The sequence below is a fragment of the Drosophila rhopaloa genome, unplaced genomic scaffold, assembly GCF_018152115.1.
Source record: "Drosophila rhopaloa isolate 14029-0021.01 unplaced genomic scaffold, ASM1815211v1 contig_2, whole genome shotgun sequence".
NCBI lineage: Eukaryota > Metazoa > Arthropoda > Insecta > Diptera > Drosophilidae > Drosophila > Drosophila rhopaloa.
The window spans coordinates 16,458,869-16,476,839 of record NW_025335083.1 but is presented as its reverse complement, the minus strand read 5'-3'; the positions used below and the strand labels follow the sequence as shown (position 1 = coordinate 16,476,839).

The 17,971-nt window shown below is 43.2% G+C and overlaps 3 protein-coding genes and 1 non-coding gene across 7 annotated transcripts; 3 read left to right on the top strand and 1 right to left on the bottom strand.

Moving 5' to 3' along the window:
* Positions 1 to 308: 308 nt before the first annotated feature.
* Positions 309 to 504, top strand: LOC123037856. Its single transcript, XR_006417663.1, has one exon. It is a non-coding gene; the product is annotated as a U2 spliceosomal RNA (small nuclear RNA).
* Positions 324 to 1,625, top strand: LOC108042377. 2 transcript variants are annotated; one of them, XM_017120613.2, is made up of 2 exons: positions 324 to 1,346; positions 1,412 to 1,510. In XM_017120613.2, exons 1-2 carry the CDS (start codon positions 656 to 658, stop codon positions 1,414 to 1,416), a joined length of 696 nt encoding a protein of 231 aa, XP_016976102.1. In that variant the 5' UTR covers positions 324 to 655; the 3' UTR covers positions 1,417 to 1,510. The 2 variants fall into 2 exon arrangements, with proteins under 2 accessions (XP_016976102.1, XP_016976101.2); XM_017120612.2 differs by having other exon boundaries at positions 324 to 1,625.
* Positions 1,613 to 9,803, bottom strand: LOC108042376 (ethanolamine-phosphate cytidylyltransferase). Of its 3 annotated transcripts, none has more exons than XM_017120608.2 (7): positions 9,334 to 9,803; positions 4,102 to 4,352; positions 3,979 to 4,045; positions 3,712 to 3,824; positions 2,897 to 3,060; positions 2,651 to 2,836; positions 1,613 to 2,591 (listed from the first exon to the last, which is right to left on the bottom strand). In XM_017120608.2, exons 1-7 carry the CDS (start codon positions 9,417 to 9,419, stop codon positions 2,274 to 2,276), a joined length of 1,185 nt encoding a protein of 394 aa, XP_016976097.1. In that variant the 5' UTR covers positions 9,420 to 9,803; the 3' UTR covers positions 1,613 to 2,273. The 3 variants fall into 3 exon arrangements, with proteins under 3 accessions (XP_016976097.1, XP_016976099.1, XP_016976098.1); XM_017120610.2 differs by having other exon boundaries at positions 2,897 to 3,003; XM_017120609.2 differs by having other exon boundaries at positions 2,897 to 3,024; positions 9,334 to 9,802.
* Positions 9,804 to 10,578: 775 nt separating this feature from the next.
* On the top strand, positions 10,579 to 17,387 carry LOC108042375. Its single transcript, XM_017120607.2, has 5 exons — positions 10,579 to 11,329; positions 11,650 to 13,359; positions 13,699 to 15,810; positions 15,879 to 16,077; positions 16,139 to 17,387. The coding sequence occupies exons 1-5, from the start codon at positions 10,870 to 10,872 to the stop codon at positions 16,863 to 16,865; spliced, it is 5,208 nt and encodes a 1,735-aa protein (XP_016976096.1). The 5' UTR covers positions 10,579 to 10,869; the 3' UTR covers positions 16,866 to 17,387.
* The last annotated feature ends 584 nt before the right edge of the window (positions 17,388 to 17,971 follow it).

The following is a 17,971-nucleotide window of genomic DNA, read 5'->3' as shown; positions in this document are numbered from 1 at the left end:
TTCAGAATTATTATAAGATGACATCTTAAAAGTCACGTATATTTTAAAAAATGTTTATACCTTTTTAAGCCAATCCTTATCATCTTTTGTTACAAATTGGTTTGTTTGCTAATGACTTTTGTTTTAATTTAGTAATGAATTCCATTTATTTCCGACTTGCTGGTTGTAGTTTTTGTTGCCAGGACCAGCATTCCCTTACTGCCGCCAGGTAAACTGCACCCTTATTCATGTCTATGCTCTTGCCTATAATTCCCAACGGGTTCTAGATGTTTTCTCATGGAGAGCCTGTTGATTTCCCAGTTCTAGTTATCGCTTCTCGGCCTTATGGCTAAGATCAAAGTGTAGTATCTGTTCTTATCAGCTTAACATCTGATAGTTCCTCCATTGGAGGACAACAAATGTTAAACTGATTTTTGGAATCAGACGGAGTGCTAGGAGCTTGCTCCACCTCTGTCGCGGGTTGGCCCGGTATTGCAGTACCGCCGGGATTTCGGCCCAACTTAATAATACATTTTAAAATTGCAAAGTATTTGTTTCCCACTTGGAGTAGTTTGTTTGTGCTTTTTAATTCAAAAGTATTTTAACGTTTGTTAGTGCTAGTTCCACATCCTAATCCAAATTATGTCGTTCTCTTAAATAAAACTCAACTCCGACCATGTCTGCCGCATCCTCCTCCCAATCCAGCCACTCCAGGGGTGGTTCCATCAAAACTCAAAGTCTGACAAGCGATGGGATGAGCAGGAATAGAAAACGCCAGGAGAGGCGGAAGCAGCGTCTGCAGGAAATGCAAGGTCTGCTCTACTCAAAGCACTTCTCGAATTGCCGGCTGCCTGTATTGGTGGCTTCATCTTCCGAAGAGCAGCTGCTCCAACTGAAACGCTTCGAATCGATAACCGAGCCGCCCAGCAACAGGCGGAGCCCGCTCTTCGTGATCCCGCCCAGCAATTCGCCGTGGGCTCGCCTGCGCCTGGTGCCCTGTCCCTGCCAAGGATGCCGCTGCTCGATAGATCCCAGCGCCCTGTTGGGCCACTATCTGAACGACCATCTGCCGTTTATGGGGGTTCCGTTCTTCGAGCTGGAGGCGGGCAAGGTGACTTCTCTAACCTGCCACTTCAGCAGCCTGGAGAAGGATGTCAACACACTATTGGGCGTTTATGGCTACCGACGTACAGGCCTGAATCCCCTGAAATGCCACCGGAACACACATCTGCCTGCCCATTACCGCCAGTTCTCCCAGCATAGCCCTCTATTCATATTCGCCTGCCGCACCGCGCACTCAATGCTGTGGCAAAGGAAGCGAGTCGATCAAGAGGTCCTGGCCATCTGGGTGGCCACGCCTATGCAGGGTATGGTCATCACACTGCGTCTGCTGGTCCAACCAACCAAATCGTCACGCTACTACTCCAAGCAGATTAAGGCCCGTCCCATCGTTCCATGGTCAGCGAGTCAGCCCTGCAGCGAGTTCATTAAGACGGACAGCAACGTGGTCCTCATCAGTTTTGATGATCTGCGACAACTAATGGATCTGGATGTGTGGCAGCAGATGCTAACCGTGGAACTGAAGGTGATCGGCGAGGCAAGGATTTAGTAGAACAATAAAACTATCGACAACTTGGAGCTTGCAATATTTTTGGCCATGTATTTTAGTCTAAGATTAAACATTGAAACATAAAACTTGAACTTGCACTAAGTATATGTATTAATAAATAAGGACAAAGTATCGGAGATTACATTGGATAAAAGCAGTTATTTCCTGATCCGGTCATCCTACTTTCGTTACATTGCCGTATATATACAATTATATGTTTGCCAACCTTTTGGATAACATGTCACAGTTTATCTTTGTTATTCGTCTTACATATATTTCGTACAATTCTCATTTCAATCATGACTTGAATTTGTTTCTCAACACATACAAAGTAGAATTTACAAATTTTGAGCTTACATACATAAAATTTAGATTTTAAATATGCTATATTAAGGTATTACAAATATATATATATGTATATAATTATTAATATATCATTAAGGCTTGCCAAGAGCCGCCTGTGCGACCCGCAGCTATTCAATAATTGTACTAGAAAACGAGCGAGCGGTACGCTGGGACCGAGACTTTTTGAAATTTAGTGGGCGTACGGCATCTCTGACAGCGACCGCATCGCTTTGAACGCAACATAACTAATAACTGGTAACTAAACAAAACAAACTAAAAGAATGCAACTAAAACAAATAAAAACATCCGTCTAGTGTGAGAGGACGGAATCAAGTGCCGGCTAGCCCGCCTTCTGGGTCTGCTTTTGGCGTTGAAGAGCCTCGAAAGCCTCGATTTCCTTCTTTTCTTTGGCCTGGTTGCGACGCTCGTACTCCAATCGATGCGATATAATGCGCTCCACAATACGCTCTGTGGTCATCTCGTTGCCAGAGTCGATTAGCTCGAAGATGGCTCGCGTCTTGGGCACGGCGTACGGATCGCTCTTGCCATTTTCTAGCGCAATGGGTGTGCGTCCGTGGCAGACGACATCAATTTTGAAGTGTTCTAGTAACTCTTCGGTGACGCAGTAGGGAGCTCCAATCACAACCTCATTGACAAACTGCGGAAAAACAGGCGTTAAACGGTGCACACTTTTTGGATCCACCACTGCAATCTTACCTTGCAGGCCAAAACACTCAGCACGCGCTCATGCAGATTCATAATTGGGTAGTTGCTGCCCTTGTAAGAGTTGACCACTGGATCTGTGTGCAGTCCGACAATTAGGTAGTCGCCCAGTTTGCTCGCCTTCTCCAGGAAGTCCAGATGACCCACATGGAACAGATCAAAGGCGCCAGCCACATAAACCTGAAACCACAAAGCATGGGTCAGTCATGTATAATTCACAGCAATAAGCCTTAAACTTACAATCTTATCGCCGGGATTTGGTGACTTTCCATCGCTGAATTGAATGATTTTTTGGGTAGTTGGCAAGAACTGACTACACCCGGTCCATGGACTTTTGGCAGCAGAGTCTTGACCCATATTCGAAGAACCTGGATGGGATTTTATTTGTCGTTTTAAAATGTTCACTGTTTTACGTTTTTGTATTGTAAAGCAACGCAGACAAATGAGCAGGTGTGTATTAAAGAGCAAAATTTACGTTTAGGATTTGATTTGATTTCGATTTGGATGCGGATTTGGATATTTTGATTGCAGGTTGGTCGTTGGGTTTGGCATTTTGGATTCATTTCGCGGGCGCGCACACGCACAAGACATTTGGCATTTTGAGGTTTTAGCATATTTTGTATAGGTTTCATACATTATTTTATATTTTGGTTAGTGGTAAACAGTGCGTACATAGAAATAAAAAGAAGAGAAATAGTAAAGTTGTAGAGAGCAACATAAACGAAGGAATTATTTACGTTCAACTATTGCAAATAAAAAGTTAAACGGGTGAAAAGGAAACTAAATAAAAGCATAAACTTAGCGTGCGTGGCCCAGGAACAAACTAAATATATCATGCATGCAAAGCAATATACAAGATCAACAGAAAGAGATGAAAGACAGGGACAGTGCCAAACAAATTAAATTCTAATGTTAGTATTTGTTAATTTTTAGACACTAAAAAATAAAAACTATGAATATGGCGCACAAAACTGGAATTGTGCTCGCTGCGATTCAGGGACATTAAAATAAAACTTAAATATTCTAAAAAAAGCGTTGGGACAAGCTGAAGCTACCTTCTTTCTCGATATCGTATTCGGCGGATCCCTGACGGAAGTGGTTGCGTGTCAGCAGCAACATGCGACCCACAAGATCGGTGGTCGAAACGCCAGCAGTGCGTCTAACTTCCCTGTAGATTGCATAAGAAAATTTAATTTTAGTATATATTTAAAAAAAAGAAAGACAGAAAGCTGACATTAAAAAAAGCACAAAGAAGAAAATTTTGCCAATGGAACAAAATATATTTCTTAAGGCTTTATTTCAATAAGACTTTGTATACTTACTTATAGCGATTAGCCGACTTGACCAAATGATATGTGTCGACTCCTTCCGCAGTCATTGTAATATCATCTGCAATAAATAACCGATTAATAATATCTCTATTAATAAGGCATCATTGTACCTACCGCCGTGTACACAGAAATCACAGTTGTTCTGGTCGAGCACCTCCAGTGTGGTAACATACGGAGCACCGAGCACCACCTCGTCGACCCATTTGATGCCTTTCACCATCTTGACGCGCTCCTCCTCGGTGAAGACAGGTGGTCCCTTGTGCTTGGTGATCTCTTCGTCGGTGTGGATGCCCACAATTACCTTGTCGCCAAGTGCTTTGGCTTGTCGCAGGGAATTGGCATGCCCAAAGTGCACCATATCATAGCTGTAATCAAAAAAATCGAATTACTACAGTTGTCAAAAGGGTAACAGTTGTTAAAAGGTTTTTTATCAAAGTGCACCATATCATAGCTGTAAACAAAGAAATCTAATTACTACAGTTGTTGGAAGTCTAACAGTTGTTAAAAGGTTTTTTATCAGAAGCGTGCCTGAAGAAGAAGTTCACAAACTTCATTTGTTGCTGGGAGCTATGTATGTCTATTGCCAACGGAAATGTTTTCTTAGATCAGAAGCGTGCCCGAAGAACAAGTTCACAAACTTCATTTGTTGCTGGCTGTTGTCAACGGAAATGTTCTTAGATTCTATCTTTAACATTTGCGTCCTTGTCGAGTTGCAGAAGGCAAACGAACTTGGTTGTACTAATATGACTCAGAAAATGACAAATATTTGCAGTCTCGCGAGATAACCTCCGCTTGAAACCGAGCCTTGCTAAAAAAAAAGTGTATCGCTGGGAATTTACCATGAAAAACGCAAAAAAATAAGGTTAAGAGAACATAGCCCTAACATGTAAATGCAAGAGGTATATTTCGGTAAAGCCACAAGTAAATGAATTGAATTTATAGATATGTAGGTTTGCAATAAAGCTCAGTTGAAATCCTGATAATTAAACTTAATGGTGCAAGCCAGGTAACCCGAGATGAAACCTTTGCTTAAGTAGTACCGCACATGACCGAGACCACAAAGCAATAAACTTGTTCGAGCAAGCCATTTACATAATTTACATAAACCGCTGTCGAAGCGCGTCAATGTCTGGTCGAGTGCGCTAAATGACCAGTAGCTGCCCGACTGGTGACTATCCCCAGGCGGGTTTCGTGCTCCACTTTGGCAGAGCATTGGTAAAGATTGATCTTTGGACCCGATCATCAGAGTCGGTACGCCAAACAAAACAGCAATGTTAAGAGATGAAGCAACCTGTGCGGGATACGTTTTGCAATTCTAATTGCAATTATGAACGCCGCTATGTAAGTGATTCTGTGTCAACATATTCGCAAATAGCGCCATTCAGGTTGTTTACATTCTCCGTCGATTCTAAGCAATATGGTTATAGGCACACGTGCCCTGGCCTGGTTTTTGTTTGGCTTGGGAAAGCGATAATACATCTGAGCGACGTGAGGTGCTGCTCAAATTGCATTTAAAACCAATTATATACGTATTTACTGCGGAACGGAATTTTTGCACCCAAAATAATCGCAATTATGGGCATGGTCTTAAATGAAATTTGATGGGGAATACTCGTTCCAAATTATTGGTTATTTATTTTTTCAAGTTGTTTTTTTTTAAAGAAATTAATCATTAAAATTGCTTTAATCGGAAAATATTGATTGATTGCTAAACAATTACTTTCTTTTTCTGGTTGTATATTTATCATTCAATAAAATCTTTTTATTTTCCATTGAATAATTTCAATGAACGTGTATTAAACATGAAGTAATCAATCTCCATAAAGAATGAATACAAAAAAATATATTTTATTTAATAATTCTTAAAATGAGATACGCATAAACCAAATAAAACATATGATGCAAGAGGTAACCACTTTATTAAATTGTTACGATAAGAAGTTAAAACGTCATCATTATCAGGCCGGTGTGTTCTCTACAGATATCGATTGAATGGCGCGCGCAATATGAAATAGGTGAGCGGAAACTATTATAAGATAACTCCAATTAAAGATTAGTACATACCAAACATTAACAAGCAAATGATTAAAGAACAAGGTGTTATTACTAATCGGAACATACAAATCGACCTATTAAAAATAAATAACGATTATGCAAGGAAGTCTGATAGTAACAAACCGGAGAGCAGAAAGCAGCTTATAAAAACGTGGACCATTCATTAATCGAAGCGAAACCTTTGCTCCCGGAGATTTTTGCAGTAGAATTAAATCTGTGCCGAATGTACATATATAGCATTGTACTCTATATGTAGAACAGACCCAGGGGCCGCTTAATCAATTGAGTGGGCAAAAAGCAGCAGCGCAAGCGACAGCAACGCCGACGCCCATTTGCTGATTAAAAAATATCACGCGATTCTCCATAGAATTTGTGCTCTGTCGTTGGACCCCAGGGGTAAACGTAGACCCTATGCGTGAGGCCCCAGCTCTCTTACAGTGTTACGAGAGCCCCATTCATTTGTTTTTTCGACTTGCTGCCAGACCAGGTTCATTGACTTTGGTGGAAAGGAGGTAGCGAGTGCGGGAAAGACAAGTGATCGCACTTGCTTGCGTCAATGATCAATCTCTGCTGATTAGAATATTTGGGTCCAAGTCATACATGTGCTCCCATCTGCTGGGTTAATGGGCAGACTTCACGAAAATATTGTTTATACTTTTTGTTTTTGCCAAGGAGCAGCTGATGTGGAATCATTTTTTTAATAATCTGGTTTCAGTTTGGCGGTTTCTCGGTCAGTCTTATCACCTTCAGCTTGAGGACTTCCACATAGGCAAGGTCTCACCTATTGACAATGGGGTTAGAGAAGAATAGATTGCCAAAAATACCCGGAAACATTTGTTTTAACCTCTAATTATTTAATTTACGTTTGAAACTATAAATTAGGGGATCAAAGAGGTATTCAGAAATTAAATAAATGGTCACTAAAGATTGTGTCTGGACTAATTTAGTGATTTCAGTATTGCACTGTGAGTATAGTTTGTAAATACCAAGCATGAAAGTGGCTTTATTTAAATAAATTTCAATCCAATCTTATTTAAATATTAATTTTCATATCTCACAGGGCTAAATGGCTGAATTAAAAAAATAAGTAATCGGACTAGTGTAAAAAATTGTTTTTTAAATATAGTTCCTATATTACCTAAACATCCATAAGTTATAGGGTGTTTCTATTTTAGAGTATACTTTGTGGTGCCCAAATTTTTGACGAGTTAAAAAATTGTTAAAAATTTTGATCTCAAGTTACTTTAGTTCATACAGACATAGTTTGGAAGATATATAGAAGCGGCTGCAATTTAAATAACCTAAAAAAGCCGGTCCTTTGCGATAATTCAGGGCAGGGGTAGCCCAGCGAAATGCCAATTAAATTAAGCACAGACCGCCAGACGATGACGGCAGTATATTGTGTGTCAATGGCGATGGCGATGGCAATGGCAATGACGATGGTGGTGCACAATGGGTGTGAGGCAGGCGTCGAGGCATGCGCAGGCCTGAATCACGTGATGTTTTGGGACAACCGGTAACCACAGTCAACAATGGCCACGTAAACGCAGCCCTCAAAAATCTAAAGTTCCTCGAAAAAGAATGGAAGGAAAGCTGACGCTGCTGTTCGATGATTATATGTACATATACATATACACACATTAACATATCAATAGGTTCACTTAATATTTTTATATAGTATAAATTTAGTATTTATTTTTTGTACATTAATATTAAGTTTATAATTTTTAAGCTTTATCCCAAAATAAAATGAGTAAGACCCAATTTGAAACTAAAAATATAAAAAAACGGATTTCTCGAATGACTAAAGAACACGCAGTTGTGTTTACTTATTAAGATCATGTGTGTACATATTTATTTTATTATTGTTAGTTAAGCGTGTGCCATTGTTAATTGGGAGAATACAGAAATAGAGAAAACTAGACAGAAGGATAAATAGGTTTAACATAAACAATAGATGTATTTCTATATATAAAACGTTTGGCGGAAGCCACAATTGAGGAAATTTCAGTCGTCTGATAGAGCAGACAAACTTGTTATGGTAGGCCATCCATCCATATCGCCGTCTAATGCGTCACTCCTGATAAAGATAAACCGGTTCTCGGTGATGCATTGCACAAAATCAACCTATTATAGCACAGCGCAATGCTTTTAGAACAATTTTATGTTCATCGAAAATGTTTAAGAGCGTCTATGAATATACATATGTATACCCAATTCAGGCAGCGACCAATACATATGTACCCAAAACATATGTGTAAAAAAAACTCTAAAAAAAATAGCAAACATTTAATCTACCAGCTTATTTTGGATATTGTTGATTTCAGCTCCAGAACGCAGTTTATATCAAATATTGTACAATACATTGATCGGACATATGGACCGAAAAAATGTTTTTTGTTTGACGTTTGTTGGTGGGGGAGGAGATGAAGAACGGAGAGTTATTCTATTTTTATAAATGGTTTATAGGTTTTACACAACACAAGTGCAAATGATTTTTGTGTGCATATGTGGGAGTGCGCTCCGAAATTTGTTAAAAAATATATTATTATTTTTGCAGCCGGGACAGCGCTTGACAGAACACAAAACGCGATTGCTGGCTTTTGAATTAATCTGAGTCCTCGGTGATCAAATCTTCACGTTGCCCCGTTCCTTAGTTGTTAACTAATTACGACCTTTTTCTATATTTACATTTTTTCATAAAATTTCAGAACCATTTTAAATTTTTTATATTTAGTTTCGTTACTATAAAAAATTTTAAAATTAAATTAAAAATAATTATTGTCATTCACAACAGTAAAGAAGTTTGATAAATGGTGCAAGTACTATATAAACAAGAATTAACACACATTTCCAACTACATTGAAAGGAAAACAAAGAGACATTTATTGTAAATAAATAGTAAAGACAATGCAAAATGTTCGGTCAACCGTAGAGCGTATGCATATTTCGGTACGGGGAGACCTTGAACCTGAAATAGACACATTAGTATGACGGCAATGAATGCCCATTAGAGCGGGAACTGATCGTCTGACCAAAAGCAGTTCCACACATATTCGCTAATCAGTTAAAAAAACCCTGAACACTTCTTAGCACGCCCCAAATGGGGTCTGTCGAAAGCTGATTACGGGTATTGGAATTGTATGAAATCAATAAGACCGACGTGGTGGAATTGTTCTGATTTGACTCACTGTACACTCTACCGCTGAGTAACGAGTGACGTGAAGCAATGGGAACCGTTACCCGACCGATTCTTAAAGCCGGACAGTGTTCCCCAAGAATATGACTCACCATCCGTCGCACCAAACGCGAACGTCCTTCTCCTTGGAATGCCCGTTGCAGGTGGTGGCATCGCCATTTGCTCGCTTGTCTTCCATTTCGCCGACTTATTGACTATTGAATTTTCCAATCTTTAATTTAGAACACTAGCAGACGCACATTAGACGAGAGACGGGAGTGAAATTTATGTTTAGTTGATTTTCAAGGCGGAAACTGAAATCGACGACGTTCACGCTGCGAGAGCTGGGTGTATTTTGTTCTGAGCTACGACGACGCCCGCTATATATTTATTCCCCGAGCTACTCAGTTTTCGGATTCCGATTCGGTTTCTTAGATTCTCAGAAAGGCCTTATCAGAGCGCGGGCGCATGGGAACTTCGACTTCTGCGGGATGTAGGTGCGGTGTACTTGTGTTTCGTTCGCCGTTGCCGTTGCCTCTTTTTCAATTCTTTCATTTCTTTTCTCGCAATTGCAAATACCGTGAGAGCAGAGTGACCATGCAATGCATGGATGAGGAAAGCAAAAGACGCGGTTTCCTGCGATGAATACCAACTATCGCGCATTTGTAAGATACAACAGCTGATTGTGAAAACCTAATGTTTCTATTTCAATATACATTCAATTTTATTTCGCAGTAAGTAAAATTATTACGTGCTGGTAAAGCCATATAATTTGGAGAAAAATAATATTAACTAATATGGTCAAAAAGCTTTTAAGCCATTCGCGTAACATTGAAAGTAATTTCAATTCCTTGTGTAACTTTCCAAAATACTGTTATTTTTTTTTAGGCATTATTTCTTAGAATAAGACCTCTATAAAACCAATACTTGGATTGCATATTTAATATTATAAGACTTAAAGTGTAAAGTATTTTACGAGGAAAATTCAAAAAAGGTTGATTTTCTAACCTTCTAGCCTTTTGCAAACGTAAACCCTGCTGCTTGATTAAATCTATGCTTACATTTGTTTTGCTATCGTTTTAATTGTTTGATTTTGTTTTTTCTTTTATATAAATGTTTTCGTATTATTTTTCGAGATCGGAGGTGGTGGTTTTTCGAAAGTACAGCCAAAAGAATTAATATCTCACAAAAAGACCATATAAGTTCGAATTTTTTGTAAAATTTAAATAAGTCTGAAAGATACAGGGTCCTTTTACATTGATTAAGCGCGCGCTAAAAGTAAGTGCTAACTTATGCAGTATATTTCTATGGTATTTTTTCCGAGATCCATTTGATATATTTGTACGGTCCAGCGACGGTCACACAGGATAAGGCAGCTAATCAAAAAAAAAATAAGCCTGCTAAATAAGAAATATACAACAAAAAACACGCAGAAATTCATAAAATAACAATCGAAGCAAACCGACCAAGCACCGATAATGTAATCATGCACGGCCAGTCAGTTCCGGCATTGTTTTGTAGACAGCATCAAGTATATTTTTTAAATTTCACGTGCTAAATTCAGAAGAAATCCTACCACAATTGCTACACAAATCGACCATTTGACCAGTGCGGGCTAGGGCTAGTAATCCAATCCAATCCCCGACGCGATGTCCAAGAGATGCGCCAGTCTGATGGCCTATATGACGGCGGAGGAGCACCTGCTGAACTGCTACTCGCCGCTGGAAGGCGACGAGGTGGATTCGGAGGCGGTCGATGCTCCAGCCGCCGTATCGGGCGTGGCAGAGGATCGGGTGCGGCCCGCGGGTCCCACTGAATCCGATGCAGAGCAGCCGGCGCCGGAATCGGACCTGGACCCTGCCGTAGACAGCATGCTGCACGTAATTTCCGACGATTCAGACATCCACAGCCTTATCTCGAGCGGCAGCGGCTTCAAAGGCTGGGCGGAGGACCACCCATCTACCAGTTTCGTCAGCCAAGGCGAACGCTTCATCTACGGACTGTGCCGGCACATGATGGCCGCGGAGGAGATCACTCCAGTTCCTGAATGGACCACCTGCACGCCCGCCAAGCGTCCGAGCATTAGTCATGAGGTCATCGAGATCAATGGTGGGTTAGGGAGCTAATACCAACTATGAATATATAATATCTAAATCGTAGTCTCAAAACTAAAAAATTTTATAATCAAAAATAATTAAACAATATTGTAACAAAACATGCATTAAACCGTTTCCAATAGGAAAGTGCTTAATATAATCGTTGACATCCAAAATTGCACAAGTCTCAGATTTAATTATTTTAAATTGAGAATACCAAACTCTAAATTATGATCTATTTAGTGCAACTAAAATTTTAAGTAAAGCGTATACATTTACATTTTTCATTCTGCTATTGATGAGCATTAAAAATTAATTTAATTTATTTTACAGACTCGCCCGAATCAGCACAGGACCCGGCTATTGCTTTGATGCAGGCCGTAGTGAACAGTCCCGGCATTTTGCTGACCAACGGCAATGTCGACCAGTTCGCCATGGTGCCTCACGGTGACGATGATGATGATCACGAGCTTCAGGTAGCCGAGGAGGGAGATCAGTGTGTCATTTACGAATCGGTGGATGGAGAGAACATGGTCGTGCTGGCGGAGGAGCACTGCTGTGAGATCATAGTAGCCACCCAGGGCGTGGCATGCGAACAGGAGTTCGCCAGGGCCATTCTGATGGCCGGGAATGGAGCCGAAGCATTGCTGGGTCTGTTGCCCGAAGAAACTGGTGCGAATGAGTGCCTCAATGGTGCTGCCTATATTGAGGAGGTGGTAGAGGATTTGGGTGAGGATGAAGCACGTATGGCGGCGGAAAACAATGTGTACCTCAGTGACGCAGCGCTGGAGCAACCACTAGTTCATCAGGAACTAGTCGAGGACGAAGCGCCCGAGGAGAACGAGAACGCAACATTTTTGGACGACACTCCGATGGAAGAGGAACGCCCCGACATTTGTCAAGTGTATGATCACGAATTAGAAGACCACGACGATGAAGACGAGGAAGGCATGATGCAGCAAACACCGGGCCAACCTATTGACATCAGCGTTATGGAAGGGCAGGAGCCGCCGCCGAATAATCTGCTCAGGAAGTTGCCTCGCGAGCACAGCAGTCCCACGGAGTTCCCAGTCAGTTCCTCCTCCATGCCCAACGCCAGCTATAACTATGAATTCGATGACGATTTAATGGGCGGCCACTCTCCGTCCAAAGTGGCTCCACTGAAGCGCAAGTATCCGCCACTGATGAAGAATACACTCCATGGAGAGGCTATGGATAGAAGGCTAGCCAGCATCTGCCAGGCTCAGCCACAGATGAGTCCCGCCGAGAAGGTCTCCAGTTGGGAGACGGCGGCCAGTGAGGAGTGTGCGGCCGTCGAGGATGTAGAGAGCTTTGCGGCCGCCTTCGACCAGTATGAGGCTGCCACAGCACCACTCAAGCAGCTCAACTTCATTGAGTTTCGCGAATCACTGGCCCGAAACCTGGAGAAGATCAGCCGCGATATCATGCAGACCTCCGACGAGTCCACCCAAGAGCAAGCCAGTTCCCAGTCAGCGGAGCGGCCGGTCCATCGGCGCTACTTGCATATCATGCCCACCGAAGAGACCATAGTGCTGGACGACGATGACGATGATTGCTACGAGGTGGTGGGCATGGAGAACGCCTCCGTCACCACGTTGATTCCCGAGGAGGAGCTTCAAGTGGATCAACAACCGGAGGAAGAAGAGGAGGTGATTCCCGATGCCTCTGATGTGAAGACCATGGAGACGAAAACCTCTGAGCGACGGCTCCTTACCAAGGAAACTTCCACCACAGATTTGGAAAGCAGCGCGGCTGCACCAACAGCAGGGTCATCCGCCGTGCATTTGCATCCGGTTGCATCCGTTTCCAATGCCCATCCTTGTGCCGGTGCTTCGGAAGGAATAGTTGAGTTAATGCAGCCGAACTCCAGTGATATTGTGCCTTCAGAAGACCGGCAACTGGCAACTGCTGTCCTGGATGTTATGCGTCAGCAGGTGCAAATGCAACAGCAGCAGTTTATCGAACATAAAATGCAGCAGCAACAGCTGTATCGTTACCAGGATCTGCCACAGGCGCCACAAGGTGAGATGTTTTGCCGCCTTAATGTTTTTATTCACAAAAGTACTTTGCTTGTTTTTCCATTCCTATCCAAAATATTAATATTAGTTTTGCTTCATCCAGTTCTTAACAAATCGTTCTTCGTTCGGATGTTAAAATTAACATTCTTTAAAAATAAAATAATAATTCTGTACCATAATCAAAAAATTAGTGAAAACTCAAATCGAAATCACTTTGAAAAAATATTTTTTTAACATATTTATGAAGTCTTAAGATTATTAACTTTCATTAAATTTCATTGCATAGTTAACTTGAATTTTAATAAATTTAATTTGACTTATTAATTTTAACTATTTTTTGCAGAGATGCCACTGCAAATGGCCGCGAATCAGGAGCTGAATTTCAGCTGCCCCAACGACAGTATGTTCTACGAGCAGCAAGAGTTCTGCAACTATCTGGGTCTTACTGAACTGGCCACGGCCAACGCGGTAGCTACTGCAATGCGGGAGTTAGCCAACAGCACTGTGGCCCGACGATCCTTGCGAGTCCGACCACAACACCAATTGGACCGGATGCGCAGTGATGTGCGCGGTAAACGGCGGGAGCGGGAACGAGACCGCCAGCAGGATAAGGACAAGAAGATGCCGCTGACCACCAGCAGTGAGCTTAGCACTGATAAAGAGGAGTCCTCCCTGCCTCAGATAGCCGGTACCGTTCCGGGGGCGGATGGAGAGCTCACTTTTATCGGCCAATTGCCAGCTTCGATTGCAGAAGACCAGCGCCAGTCGAACCACTTTTACGACACCTATTTACGGGCACAGGGAGATCGCGCGCTGGTCAAATCACCCAAAGAACAAGAGCGACTCAAATCCCCTAAAGAAACGGGGAAGCACCGGTGTTCACAGGAGCGGGAAAGGTGCAAATCTCCCAAGAAACTGGAGCCGCAGCGTTGCAGATCTCCCAAGGAGGGCGAAGGGATCAAGAAGCAAGAGGAACACAAAGAGCCCGAGGATGAACTTGAGCAGTCTGTTAAGGCAGCGTTCGCCAAGGTCTACGAGGCTGCAGCTCCTGCCCAATCCAAGCTGCTGGAGAAAATGCAGCAACGCTTGCGCCAGGCGCGCGAGACCAAGCCATCGATTTACATCATCAAGGCTACAAACAATGCCTCGCCGCAGACACCATCGCCAGGCAAACAGGAGTCTCGCATTTCACCGGCACCCGCTCACTTGATAGAAGCCTTTGGTGATGTAGGTGCTCCGTGTCCATCTGCAGTGATTCCTCGACCTGCGAAGACAAATCTCATAAAGATCAGTCCAGTTAAAGAAGCTAAATCGTCACTTTCATCACCTGTGGTTGCGGCTCAGTCGCCAAAAACACCCAAACATAGGAAAACCCATGGCGTTACCAAGCCAGTTACTGCCACAAAACGCAGACGCACTACCGTGGGAGCTCCAAGCTCAGGAAAGCACACTCGCGTCCGCGACCTGGTTACCCGTTCCACCACGCACCTCAATTCAAAGCTGCTGCGAAACCGTAAGGTCAGTCTGCTTAAGAGCTACGCTCTCTCGGACGAAATGGCCCAGGGACGAGCCAAGCGACTGAGCGGCGGCACAGCACTTGGCGTCAAAAGGGTCCAGATGCCCAAGATTGTACGGGCGGCCCTAAAGAGACCCGATCCGACAGACAAGAGTCTTCCAGAACAGCATCGCCTGCAGCAGCAGCAGTTGGCTCCTCCGAACAGTCCCCGCAAGATAAAGGGCGTTAAGGAGAATGCCACAGTCACGACAAGTGCAACGAAAGCTATCAATCGACTGACAAAGCGCACGAAGAGGACACGTGCCAAATCTCTGCCCGGTAATCTTGAAGCAGTGCCTAACCACACTCCAGTCGCCGTTCCTAGGATCACAGAGTTGGCACAAGAAGTCCCCAATGCGCTTGTGGAACCTTACAAACATCTGGATAACTCTGCTGCCGTTGGGGCTGCAGAACTGACCCACATTCATTCCCCTTCCCGCGCTCAACCGCCTTACGCCCAGCCCGCTCTTATTTACCCGCCTTCGCCCACATCCCCGCCATTGAATTCTAAGGAGCCACGTCGCTCTCGGCAGCACGCGGGACACTTGGATCCTGCCCAACAAATCTTGGCCATTCCTCCCGGCGGACTGCTACGCCTCAGCGAGGGATCGTCAACGCTAGCGAATCCACTTTCCGCCAAGCACGGCAAGGTTCTATATATGTATTACGAGCTGGAACAGCTTATTGTGCTACAAGAGAACTGCATAACCTTCTGGAAGTTCTCCAAAGTGTTCAACGTGCTGCACCAACCGCGCCAGCAGCCCTTCTTCGATGGCGTTAGGAAATTGCCCGCATCACAGCTCCACCACCCGCATTCGCGCGATTCCAAGGACACAGAGCAAGAGCTGCAAGTTGGACCGCGATGGGTGTACTTGGGAAGAGTGCGACGCCTTACTAAAGGTGGGTTACACGCTTTGAAGGTTCTTAGACATTTACTCATTTCCTAATCTTTCTTCAACCCATTACAGAACAGGAGATATTTACGCCGTTTGGCAACCGCATCTGTGTGCACAACTCGACGCCGGTGTACCTTGAAATGCGAAGCAGGCCGTTGGACCACCACAAGCGGGAGGTGAAGCTTACGTCGCTGCACGTGAACGTGTACTACTTTTGCGAAGAGGAACTACGGCCCCGGATGCACTCTGTGCACTTGGACGCTGTTAACTGGTGAGTACTAAAACAATTTCCTTTTCCACATTCTAAATATTATAATATAAAAATATTTCAGTGAGTGGCCGAATGTCATTTATACTACGATCGCGGAGTCGCGCTACTTTGTTATGGCTTGGCAGCAGGAATTGGTGATGGGCAAGCCGCGCTCGGGCATCTGCAAGTACTCGTTGACGCCCACGCTGGATACGCTGGCCTCTATTCGGGAGTTCAAGCAGCTACGCCACGAACTACGCCACATCGAGTGCCTTTCGGAGGACCGCCTAATCGGCTATGGACAGACGCGGATCACAATTTGGGACCATCGCAGTGGTGACACATTGATGAACTACGATCTGGGCCGTCCTTTGGGTAGCAGCTTGGCTGCCATGCACTATCCCAGCCTCGACATGGATCAAAGCAGTATGCTAGTGCTCTACCAGCATGTAAAAGAGCCAAACAGTCCGGCTGAGGTGCATGTAATTGCCTGCGAGCTATCGCATGCTACGCCCTCGCATCGCCTGCTGCAGGTTCACCGACTGCCATCCCCGCAATTCGATGACGCCACGGAGGCAGTTAACACCGGGGACCATCTGATCATCAAGTCTGCATCGAACGACGAGGCCTGGATAAGTGCTGCGGATCCGAGGCAGCTCACCTATTTGGCGCCGCAAAACAATGGAGCGCAGCGGTTTTATGCCCGCCAGAAGTCCCAAGTGATTGAGATGTCTCCGCAACATTTGACGGTAGACAGCATCGCCAATCACATGTTAAAATTGGCTGTCCAGCAGCGGCACTCGACGTAGGCCAGTGCCAGTGAACTTGCAAAGTGGAATGTCTTGACCCTGAACCAAGTTTTTGTTTTCTCACATTAATCCCTGTTGAAAATCACCCACAAGACACAACACGCCTTTATTGTGAACGCTAAGATCCATAAATATGCTTTTGGCTGTCAGCCGAAATCATGTAGTTCAAATATATTCGAAACTATAATAAGTTGCGTCTTAAACCATGTAGTCTTTACCAACATAATCATCCAATAATATTTTTTGCATAAGTTTTTAGTTAGTCAGACCCGATAAGCCTTTACTAAGCTGTCCGCTATCATTGATTAAGTGTTTTTGTTTCTTTGGTTCTTTTTATTTTTTCTAAAAGAAAAACAAAACCCTAGCTTAAGGTAACTTAGTTCTAGACCTAGTTATGAATTCAAATATTTGATTTATTACTATATCAACTGCAGCAGTGGATGTGTCATATTTTTAGTTCAAAGGAAACACCAAAATGAAAACAAATGAATGTCATTAAAAGGAAATCTGTTTAAAAATACAGTGCTTGTTTTATGAGTTGTATTTAAATATTAGGAAAGCAATAAGAGAATTGGTGTTCTTTAATTTGAAGTGCGAAAGAGAAAACGGCCAAAAATGATTTTCTTCCAGGTCTTAAAATTTAATTTCAGATTTATTCTGAAAAGCAATCGAAAAAGGTTTGTCATTTGCCTTAACATACCTTGAAAAGTGTCTACAGTTTATTTACAAAACATGTTTTTGGAGAGATTATTCGAGTTCATATTGTGGCTCTTTTCAATGGTACACGAAGAGAGTTTGTGGCTAATTTCGGGACCATCACTGAACTCACCATCTTACTTCATTGGCTACGAAATCCCAGAAGACATATATAAGAAGGAGCCAACAGATAACCATAAAGAACTACCATTCGCCTCATTGGACGCCAACTCCACAGTAACCAGGCAGTGTTCTTCTCCTGTAAGAGTGGTTAAAGAAGAGCTCATCCAGCGGGAAGATCTTTCCACAGCGCTTATCCTGGTCAGAGACGTGGTTCCAAAAATGACACCCGGGTATGAACTGGACCTCTTGATTAACATCCTGTTAGCAGTGACACTACCGATTCTGTT